Source organism: Gavialis gangeticus, unplaced genomic scaffold, assembly GCF_001723915.1.
Source record: "Gavialis gangeticus isolate Ggan-Ray unplaced genomic scaffold, GavGan_comp1, whole genome shotgun sequence".
Taxonomy (NCBI): Eukaryota; Metazoa; Chordata; order Crocodylia; family Gavialidae; genus Gavialis; species Gavialis gangeticus.
In genome coordinates, this window is record NW_017729024.1 from 63,047,987 (window position 1) to 63,059,759 (window position 11,773).

At 42.7% G+C, this 11,773-nt stretch overlaps 1 protein-coding gene across 1 annotated transcript in view; it reads left to right on the forward strand.

Moving 5' to 3' along the window:
- Positions 1-11,773, forward strand: part of DGKQ (diacylglycerol kinase theta) — a 139,659-nt gene that overhangs the window by 81,395 nt on the left and 46,491 nt on the right. The window contains exons 11-14 of the mRNA XM_019518213.1: positions 4,437-4,491; positions 6,267-6,328; positions 6,588-6,738; positions 11,316-11,354. Of these exons, the coding sequence (XP_019373758.1) occupies positions 4,437-4,491; positions 6,267-6,328; positions 6,588-6,738; positions 11,316-11,354 (307 nt within the window). The remainder of the gene's footprint in view (positions 1-4,436; positions 4,492-6,266; positions 6,329-6,587; positions 6,739-11,315; positions 11,355-11,773) is intronic.

Sequence of the window (11,773 nt, forward strand, 5' to 3'; positions counted from 1 at the left end):
GGCAAATAGCATGTAATTATGGTATGGTCTATGTTGCCTTCCAAAATTTTCCCTTATAGCTTATAGCTGCATATTTGACACTCTTTTTTTCTATTTATTATCATTAAACTTCTATTTGTGAACTACACAGCCTTTCAGTGTCTAATTCCTTTAATGATGGTGCCTAATTCCTTTAATGATGGTGCTTTCACTAAAGCTTTCCTCTATTCTCAGGTGACTTTAGGGCATTCATGTTATTGTTTCTTCTTAATTAAGGCACGAGTTAGCATGTCAGGGTTTACACACTGTTTCAGTAGTGACTCCTCTGTTGATAAAAATCAGAGTCCATTGTGCCATGCGCATGTTAGACACCTTTCTTCACTAATTTGCCAGATATAATGTATTTGAGGGGATAATATGTGCTCTGGATGGTGATATGAGCAATACCAGTAAGGAGCTTAAACGATTGTACTGCCCAAACTGCTGCTAAGCATTTTTGCTCACAGGGATTGAGATTTACTTTTGTTCCCTGAAGCTTCCTGGATTCATAAGCTACTGGCACTAATTTGCCTGCCTTATTAGTTTGAAGTGGTGTTGCAGCTAAAGCCCCCTTTCATTTTCTGCTAAGTGAATTACAAATGGCCTTGATTCATCAGGGAAATGCAAAGCTGGAGCCATTAAGGTTTTTTGTTTTAAGGTACTTAAGGCTTCTTCTTGTTTGGGTCCCCAAAGCCACGGAGTCTTTTTCTTTTAACAGTTTCCACAATGGAAGCGTGATTTCTGCATACTTGTGAGTGACAGGTTTTAGAAAGTTAAATCCTCCAAGCAGGACTCTTAGGTAGTGGCGACGCATAGGGGGTGCATGGGGATGCACATGCACCCCCTGACAGGCCGCGCTCCCAGCTTGGGCAATGGGTGGGGAGGGCAGGCAGGAGTGCCAGTGCACCCCCTGCGAGTGCCAGCCGGGGAGTGGGGGCGCCAGGTAAAGCACTGCTGGCACTTCCGGGAGTACCACTGGCACTTCCTGGTCTGCAAGATTGGTCATTCCCCCCCCGCCACCAACTCAGGTGGCACCAGTCGCCCATGTCCTCAGGGAATGTGCATCTGTGGGCGCTGGCATCTTTATTAGGGCCTCCACTTTTTGCTGATCTACCTGTTTCCCCTCCTTTTTAATGATTATACCTAAATATGTTACTTGTGGTTGCACCAATTGGGCCTTTTCCAGGTTAACTTTAAACCCAATGTCTTGAATAAGAGTCGGAACGCTTTTGGTGAGCTGCTGTCCTTCTTTCTGTGTTTCTTCAAAAATGAAGATATTATTTACATAGGAAAAGACGAAGGGTCTTTCTCATGGAGACAGGCGATTTAGCATATTTATCACATGATGGTGTACTATGGCTGGGGAACTGTGAAAGTCCTGAGGCAGCTGGCAAAAAGTATATTGCTGCCCCTGCATCGTAAAATCAAACCTATCTTGTGATTCTTGGTGTAAAGGAATAGCAAAGAACAGTTTGCTAGGTCAGTTACAGAAAAGTATCTTGCTGTAGCTTGTACCTCCTGTATGACTTTTGTCATGTCAGCCACAATAGGAGCCATGGGTATCGTGCCTTTATTAACTTTACATCTCTTTCCTTCTTGTTGATGAGGCTGGAGAGTCGGATATAAATTGCTTCTACCTCTACCACGTTCTCCACTTATGCCTGTAGAGTGGCCCCTTTCTGATTTAAACTGGGCACCACTCTCATTAGTGTATGTGACTGTATCCAGGGCTGCTACAAATGGTACTCTTTTTTTGTTTAATCTGTGGAGCTGCATGGGTCATAATCTGCCTGACCTGATCCTGGATAGTGATTAGGGAATCAGGTTGCCCTGCGGCCGATGTCCCCATATTGGGGAGCGAGTGAGGCTGTCCAGTCTCAGAGAGCATTTACACCAAAATAGACTGTATGAAGGTTAGCTGCAGCGTGCCCCTGAGCGTCTATGGGCTGAGATACTCCTGCCATCAGATGTGTCGAGCCCTATCAATAAAGGTGCGGTTCAGGGTTGTCTTTGGGACCTTTCAAACATAGCTGCAGCTTGCACTTGCAACCATCGCCTTCCTATCTGTTCTCCCAGAACTGTCAAAAGAGGTAAAGCATTTGCATGTTTCCTGAACACCACCCGATCTACAATCCCTTGTAGTTTGGTGGCAGCACAGGTGGTAAAAAGGTGTTTGAACTCTTCTGTGGTTAACCCCTCCTGGACACTCAGTTGTAAGGCACAGATGGCCTACTGGGACAGATTTTTTTCTGGTTAAAATTCCCAGTGGTTGTGCCATGGCCTGTATGTCTAAAGTGGAGAGGGGAACTACAGTCCGGGGTATGGATGTTATGTGATCCTGATAATCCTTATTTTCAATAACCCGGGTAACTGCTGTAGCAGGTTTTCCTTCCCCATTCTGAATATCTCCATTCCATACCTTACGGGGGTCCAAAGGGGCCTCTTCCCAATCTTGAGCTTTACAATAATCTTCTGTAACCACAGCTGTCTGGCAAGTAGTAAAACCTAATTTTTGTTTTAGGTGTTTAATGATAGACTCACAATGGCTATGGCTGGCAGGGGCTTTTCCTTTTTCTAGGGTAAGCTGATGCACCCTACCCTTTAAAACCTCCGTTTCCTTTTTATATTTAGCCTGTTCATCCACCGTTCTTAACAATTCACCTTTTTTAAATTTTCCCTGCTTGGTATGCTTCCTGCAAAGGCTCCAACTGACTTTGAGCTCCCAGGGCTATAGCCTTCCATCTCTCTGGATTCTCCTTAACCTGCTGTAACTCTTTTTGTAGTGCACTGTTCTCATGTTCCTCTCCCGTTACTTTAGCATATGCGTCCTGGCATCCTACCCAAAGTAACCAAAAGACTGTGGGCAGGCAGCCAGCCAGCCCTTTATTATACTCGGTATAAAAAAAGGGGTTGGCTGCAGGTCCACAGTATGCTGGTCGCTGCTGGTCCATAGTTTGCCAGTCTGTGGTCATTTCCAGTTCGTGGCAGCCAACCTTCTTGTGGACTGGCAGCCAACCCTTCACGGTCCTGTACTGGGCCACAGCCCAGGGATTGGGAACCCCTGCCTTAGCCTCTTCACTGAGGCTTTCCCATTTCTTGGCTAGGTAGTCTGTTGGGTCTAGGAAAAGTGTCTAGGGCTTTGAAACCATCCTGGCACTAGGATGTGCTTCTGGGCAGGTCTGGGGTCTGGGCATTGGCCCAGGTACCCAGGAGAAATGTGTCCCTTTTTGGCCCAGTTGGTACAGGCTGAGGAGGTGTGCTCATAGGCCCACTGGCACTCAGTCGGGGACTGGACATCACCCTCACTGCTCACAGTAACAGTCACGTTATCAGCATACATTGCCACCTTAACTATAGGGCCAGCAGCTAGGGAGTTGGGGAGTGCCAGACCCATCAGACACTGCTGCAGCATGTGGAGCAATGGTTCAGGGGCTAGGACAGAGCATTCCAGAGAAAGGACAGCCCTGCTGGATGCCCCTCTATACCGGGAATGGGGCACATAGCTCTCTGTTCACTTTCACAAATCTAGAGATGTCCTAGGACAGGAGCTGGATCATTGAAGTGATGATGGGCACAAAACCAAAGGCTTCCATAGTCTGGAATAGGAAGTGGTAGTTGATCGAAGGGAGATCAGGATGATGTTCAAGCTGAACAGTTCAGCAGATTCCAGCAGGTCACATAGCAGAAACGGGTCATCCTAGATGGTTCTTCTAGGTATGCAGTAGCTCTATTTGGGGCCTACATCAGAAGCCATGACCATTTTGTGCCAGCTGGCCAGGGTTTAGGTCAGGATTTGTAATTAGCATACAGGAGAGATACTGGTTGTTGGTTATTAATTGTTATCATGATCCCCTTTTTTGGACATTAGTATGAGGACTGCTTGCCAGGGGAGGGGGAAGGAGAGTTTGTTTATTAAGCAAACAAAACAAAACAGAAATCGTTATTCCTCTTATCGAGTATCACGTGTGTCATGTTTAAACAGTGTGATGTCCATGCAACAATGTATTATTTCCTAGAGAGGACAGGTTTGTTGTGATAGTAGCCATTTATAATTAATATAAAATTTAAGCTAAGTCTGCTTCCATGAACTGACTAAATCACTGGTGTGGGAGTGTATTAGAAGTGCTGTCAGCCACTGAAGTGGAGAGACTTAGTAGTGCTGTTCAGAAGTTGTTTCTTCAGATGCCTTTTTTAGAGTGCTCTGGTAGCTAAGAAAACTAGTATCTGAGTCTTTGCATTTGAGGAACAAGTAAAATGTAAATGGAAGAGTTTCCAGACAAACGAAGCACAAGGTAATTTAAAACTATTTAACTGCCTGTGTAGATGCATTAATATTGTAATTTAACCATTAAAATACAAAGCTAAAGCAAGAGTATTGTCTGTTACAATGTAAATCTAAATATTACATATTTTGGCAGGTAGAATGTATTGATAACTACAAATTGGTGGAAGTATTCATGGGCAGTAAACAAGGTAAGTCAAAAAATGTTTCCCGAGCACAGCATGGTTGAGTGGCTATCGTGTATACCAGGGCTGTCCAACTTGTAACTGGTGGGGAGGGTCACACACCCCACAGGCCACACTCAGATGGACTGCAGCATCCCCCATCTCCCTGCTGAATCAAGCAGCAGGGTTCCCCTTGATGCTGCTCTGCGCCCCCCCAGTCACTTTCATTGCTGCTCTCTGTGTCCTGGCTGCAAGCTCCCTTGCAACTTCAGTGCTGCAAGTGCACTGAAGGCTGTACCATGATGCACCTCCCTGCCTCCTGGGCCAGGTGTAAGGGCAGGAAGGAGAAACTAGAGAGCTGGAAGCCTGTTGCAGCTGGAGCAATGGGAGGAGCAGTGGCCAGGTGGGAGCCCAGGGCTATAATTTAACCCTTTGGAGACTGTATGCAGCCCATGGGCCACCAGTTGGACAGCCCTAATACATACATACATGCATGTTTTTATTTTAATAAATGCCCCATTTAGTTTTTACAGATGATCCCTTTGAATTGAAAGTATACAACTACACTGAAATATTTAATTAGAAGTACTGTGTATTCTTTAAAAAATTGCTCCCACAGATTTTATTTAGTTTTTTTACTGTTAAGAAGGGGAGAAAGCACCTTTATGGGGATTAGTGCTACAAATGTGGGAATCCATGCTACGCTTGTGAGGTGAAATAAGGAGCAGGCTCTAAGGGAGACTACAGCAGGTTATGTTGAAAAGGGAATTATCTGGCTGAACTGTGGTTACAGAGAGGTTGTTAGCCATATTCATCTGAAGTCATCCAGAAGACAGGGCAAGGTATCACCTTATGGAATAATTTGAAGTAGGCTGTTGCCTATGAAGGCTTATGCATTTCTGAAAGAGTTAGTAATGGTTAGTCTATAAGGTGCCGCCTTGCCTTGTGCCCATAATATGGATTTACCAGTGGTTTTCATCAGGGATTGATCTTGCAGTCTACCCTGTTTTGATATCTTTTTATTAATGATCTTGGCACTGTACTTGGTATGTAGTTCTGGCATAGTGATCTACATGTGACATAGTCATGTGTTTCTAGTCACCAGATTGGGATATAAAAGTAGCTCCTCTAATGGGAAAGACATCTGATAATCTCATGCCTTCAGGATTTTCTGGTTGCCCGTTGAAACCAGAAAGAAAACATTTTCCCCTTGTGAGTGCTACTGGCTTCCTCTGAGGCACTGGAACATTGTTTACAGCTAAGACGTTTTTTTGACTGAGGTATACTGATGCTCCTGCCAGTACAAAAGCCTTGGAGGTCTTTGGAGCAGTTATTCCACTATGCTACGTTGTCATGGACTTTGGAGGGTTTGCCTTCATTTGTAGCATGGGGCATGGTCCTCTGCCTAGGATCCTCCTGGGTGTTTTTTAACCATTTCTCTACCATTGTAGTGGCAGAGTATTAGCAGTCTCTCATCTCCCCTGCTTTTATCAGAGGTGTGTTTAAAGGGGGTCCTTGATATTGTGGGTACTGTATAGAGGTGCACCGGTGTGACATCGGATTGGCACCAATTATAAAGAAAATAAAAAAAAAAATTGTGTTGTTAAAAGTATTTTCAGAGCTTTCTCACGATGGCTTATAGCTTAATATTTGTATATGTTGCTTGTGTAAATCAGAGCAGTAAATCAGAGTTAAAGACATTACATTCTCTTACAATAGTGAGCTAACCTTTTTATTGTTGATTCTAAATTAAGTGCTGAAATAACTTAAGCCTGGTAATTTATTTCAAATTTTTATTTTAGTTCAGCGGATGGTTTTGGATGACCAGGAATTGATCATAAACAGACTAAAGGATATAAGAAAGGTAAACAAAAAAGGAAAAGACAATTTATACTTCAGTTGGGTGACTGCTTTTTTTTCCTGCAAAATTTGTGAATAAATTTAGTTTTCATTACATTGAGGAACCACTGTCTGTCTATAGACTTCTATGTAGAACAGTTAAATATTGCAGCTTAAGGTGTAGTGATTTATAATTCTTTTCAGGCACAGAAAGTTTTGGTGATTAATGGGTTTTACATTTGAGTGCTCTGTGGTGTAGTGTGACAAATTCTGCTTTGTTGTAGACTTCAATACGTCAGATGAATCAAACAAGATTTTACATTGTACAAAATAATAAATCAGTTGTGCGAGTAAATCTGTTTGTTGGTGGTCTGCCACCTCAACTCTCAGCTGAAGACTATACTAACATCCTTAAGGAGGAATTAGCTATCAAAAGTAAGTAAACTAGCTTGAGAAACAGCTACTTTAAGATTCTTTTCTATTGAATAAAATTATATAGTAAACTCTCATCTCTTCTGAATTTCTTTTAATATGCTTGTGCCTGGTTTAGAGGTAAGTGTCATTTTTTTACATAGCTATTTTCCTCTGGATAGATGGATGGATGGATATATATATCTGAAATAGTACACCTTTTTCTTCTGTTTCATCACAGCCGACTGATTTTTGAATAAGGAAAAAGAAGTATGGACAGCTTGCTATATATGCTTTGAGGGATGGTGTTTGTGCTATTTCATTCACCTTCATATATGTCCACTTACATTAACCATTTAGTCTTTTTCTAAAACGATTATTAGTTCTTTTTAAAATAAAGTTAAATAGAGTTTTAATTCCCATTCCAAATATAGTTTTAATTCTGCAGGAATGCCAATTTTGGCACTGTGACTTAAATACATTTTAAGTGGGGGAAAAGAAAACAGTTCAAACCCCTCCCCCTGACCCCCCTCCCAAAAACCCACCCAAAAACCTTCTTCAAGGAATTCTAGCCATGCATGTTCCTTGTAGTGGTACACACTCTACATGCACTTTTACTTCAGTCTTTTTTGCCTTTGCAATAATTGCAAGGTGCTTCTTCCTTGTGCTTTGGAACAGGCAGTATCCTCAGTCTTCATCAACAGGTTCTTCTGTTCCTCAGTGCATGTTTTCAAGGGAATTTCCTATGCCCCTTTCTTACCATTAAGGCCAGTTATGACAAGAGACCTTCCTACAAAGTTGACTACGTATATTACTCAAATGTCTCAAAGGTCACAGTAAGGCAAGCATGCACATTGAGATCTTGGACCTCAGGAAAGATGTCAGGTTCTACAAGACTTTCTGCACTGTACTTAATGTTACTGCACCCAGCATTTTTGGACTAAATCACTGCTGTACTCTACATCAACTGGCAAAGTGGTGTAGTATCTTTCAGCTGTGCAGGAAACGACATGTAACTGATGCATTTACTGTTTACTCTTGGTGATGCATCTTCCAGTTCTTCAAAACAGCGGGGCAGTGTTTGCAACAGGTACACGTCTCCAAATCATGAATGATGGATTAAGAAATAGGTTTTGGGACATCTTTTCCAAGTGGTGTTACCTAGATGTCTTTCCCCCTTGTTGCCTTCCAGAGTAACAACTGGTGTACCTTCTGCTCTAGGGGAGGCCTCAGCTCTGATATCTTGTCTAAAGCTTTTTTATTTGTTGATGCCTGTCTAGTTAGGAGGAGGTATCAAGTGGGGTTCCTCAGGGATCTGTGGTGTGTCCACTATTGTTCAACATCTTCATTAATTATTTGGATCGTGGGTATCAAACATGCATCCAATCTGTGGAACCATTTCCTCTAGCCTACTGGTAGTCCAGTAGATTACTGGAAGCTAAGAGGTATGGCCTGCTGTAGAATTTGGGGTCCTTGGATACCAATGAACTGGCCATCATTGCTGCCCATATGCAGCCTGCATGCCTTGAGACCTGTGTTACTGCCCAGCTGCAGCTCTGAGCTGCTGCATGTCCCCTGGTCTGTGCTGCTACCCAGCTCAAGCCCCATTATGCTGCCTGCCCAGAGGCCCATACTGCCATACCACTTTGACAAACCTGGTTTGTTGTTCGTAGGATAGGATTGAGTGCACACTTAGCAGACTTGCAGATCTGGGTCGAGTTGCAGACGCTGGAGGACAGGGTTAGGATCCAGAATGACCTGGATAGACTGAAAAAAAATGATCCACAGTCAAGCAGGTGAGATTCAGCAAGAAAAAGTGAAAAGTCCTGCACTTGGGACAGGGACAAGAATTGCTTGCACAAATGGAGACTGGGGAATGACTGACTAGGCTGCAGTACTGCAGAGAAGGACGTGGGAGTTACAGTAGAGCATAAGCTGAATATGAACCACTGATATGCTCTTGTTACAAAAAGCCAACAGCGTACTGAGTTATGTTACCAGGAGTGTCACTTGGAAATCAAGGGAAGTGCTACTTCAGCTCTACTCAGCACTGGTGAGGCCTTACCTGGGAGTACTGTGTTGAGTTTTGGGGCCACATTTCAAGAAGCATGTGGAGGGTTTGGAAAGAGTCTAGCACACAGCAACAAAAATGATTAGAGGTCTGAGAAGAAAGACTTATGAGCAAAGGCTGAAAGAACTAGGGTTATTTAGTCTGGGAAAGAGAAGACTGTGGGAGGATTTGATAACTGTCTTCAAATACCTGAAGGGCAGTTACAGAGGGGATGGAAGTGCACTTTTCACTGTGGCCATAGGGCAGGGGCGGGCAATTATTTTGGGTGGAGGGCCACTTACTGAGTTTTGGCAAGCCATTGAGGGCTGCATGACAGGCAGCTAGGGGCAGATAAATATTAATTTTCTAAATTTTTTAGGGGCCCCACGGGATGGATAGAATGGCCTGGTGGGCCACATCTGGCCCCTGGGCTGCATTTTGCCCACCCCTGCCATGGGGGATAGGACTAGGAGCAATGGCCTCAAGCTGCAACAGAGGAAATTTCGGCTGGAGAGTAGATGACCTTGTGAGGTTCCTTCCAGTCCTAATTTCCTGTGTTCCTATGGGGAAAACTAATATTTGCTTTTCCACCTGCTCCTCTGAGTGCTGCACAAAGTCGGGTAAGATTCAGTCTCTCTGATCCTCCTGCCTCATTAAGTTCACTGTTTAGCCAGGTCAGCCTGCTGTTGCACTTACTCTTTCTTCATGTTGGGATAGCTCACTCCTGCACCTTTAATATGGTACAACCAGCTCTCCTTTTCCTCTCAGACATACCTTCCAGGGGATCCTGCCTGCCAGTTCCTTGAGTTATTAGTCTGCTTTTATCAAGTTTAGTGTCTTTATTCTTCTTCCTTGTTTTCCTCAAGATCCTGAACACTCTTGCTACATGCTCATTTTTACCCAAGTTACCTTTCTGCTTTATATTCTCAATTCCTCTCTTGTGAAAAGGAAATTGAGAAAAGTATTTCCGTAGTTAGCCTTTCCACCACCCATACCTAACATTTACCCCTGACACACTCCAAGAACTTGATGGACTGTCTGTGTACTGCTGTTTCCCTCCCAGCAGGTGTCATGCTAAAGTCCAGGGGAACCAGATCTTGGGTTTTGTTTTGTTTTTTTTTCTTCCTCAAACAACTGACATTTACAGACCTCTTTCTTCCAGTTTGGTGGTCTATAGCAGATATCCACCATATCACTGTTGCTGTTTTCCCTCTGGCCTTGACCCAGAGGCTTTCAGTCGACCTGTCAGTTCTCACTGCGCCTCAGAATAGGTGCCTGTCTTTTGCATACAGGGCATCACCTTCTCCTTTTTTCCCCGTCTCCTTGTCTTTCCTGTACAAATTATTTCCAAAGCTCAAAAATGTTACATTATTTCACCTGATCCAACTGATCTACCTGCCAATATCTTTCCAAAAACCTTCTTCTCAAAAGAAAAAGACGGTGTTGTATATTCCGGTCATTAAGAGGGCTGGTACCTTGTACTCGTAGGGAAGCACATGTTTCAGGTCATAACCACCATTCTTTTTTGCCACTCTAGCTATAAAGTCCAATGACTAAACGCATCTCTGACTTTATCAGTGTGTGCTACAAGACGGCAGAAGAGCACACTCTGCCAGAGCCCAGAGAACATCTCTGGCTTGTCTCAGATGTTCTGTTGCTGAGTCTCACTCCTTATGTACTTCATGCTTCTTTCGAGTTATCCAAAGTGGAATATACATGTAGATAAACTTGGAAGAGAAAAAATGGTTATAACTTTACTGAAGTTCTTTAAAACTTAGTTTACCAGATGCACCTCCATTTGCTATTCTTCATAGTCACATGCACCCTGGGATTTGGGGGTTGGAGAAAACTGAAAAGTTGGAGGCATATACAATCCTTTATGCTACAAGTGCAGAGCACATAAAAAAGCAGGACACGTACATCCCCTGTAGGTACTGCTAAGGCATAAAAAAGTCTTTGAACTTAATTATGTGAAGCATGATGAGGCATGCCATTCGAATTTCAAATCACACATTCAATTTATGGGGACATGTGAAGTGCAATATGCTTCTGGCCAGCCATCTTAAAGAGCTTCAGGGCGTTTATGCATGTGTTCCAGGGGCGGGTGGGAGGTGCTTTTAATTAAAACAGCTCAGATTAATCGAGTATGCTCCAACATGTTGTAATTACAGCGTGTTAGAGGAGCCTCCCTGCACATGTATAGGTACCCTCAGTTACTTTAAGAATAACTAATAACTTGTATCCTTTTTACAGTTAAAACATTTTACAAGCAGTTTTAGAGATCTGTCATGTACTGAGTCAATGGATCTCATGTTTTATTTTTCAAAATTAAATGCAGTGGGAAATTCGTTGCATTTTACCAAGCTTAAAAAAACAAAACAAAACACTGAAAGCAGTGTGTAATATTAGAATAAAGAAAATGTACTTGCTCATTCTAAACTTTATTTCTTATCTATATTTACCTTATTTAATCTACTGTTGTTTGAAATAAGCATGTTTATTTCTTGTAGGTGTACCAACTATTTAAATGCTTATTTTTTAATATTTGCAGGAAATCTAGTTTCTGTGATTCATGTTTATTCATCGCAAGGTAAGCCTTTAACTTTTTTAATTGAGTACAGCTTCAAAAATGCTATCAGACCCTTAAGCTAACAAGCTGAGAGAACATATTAGATCTCATAACTTAATCAGAAAGGTCTTAAAAATCAGATTTGTGTTGTATTGAATAAGACAATACATTTATTTTTAAATTTCAACATGGGGATGAGTTAGATATTAATAATCAGGGATCTGAGTTTCATGTTCGCCACGGGAAAACCTGGTAAAGCCTGTGTTGTCTCATTTTAAGGAGCAAACCCCAGATTTTCTCATTTAAAAGAGAAAAGGTTGGATTTTCTCCTTTAAAGGAGAAAAACATGGGAAACAGCAAGTTTCCTCTTGCAGGCTGGCAGAGTTGTAGCTTGTAAGGGGCTGGGGGAGAGTGAGAGAAGGGCTATTAGCAGGGGGTGC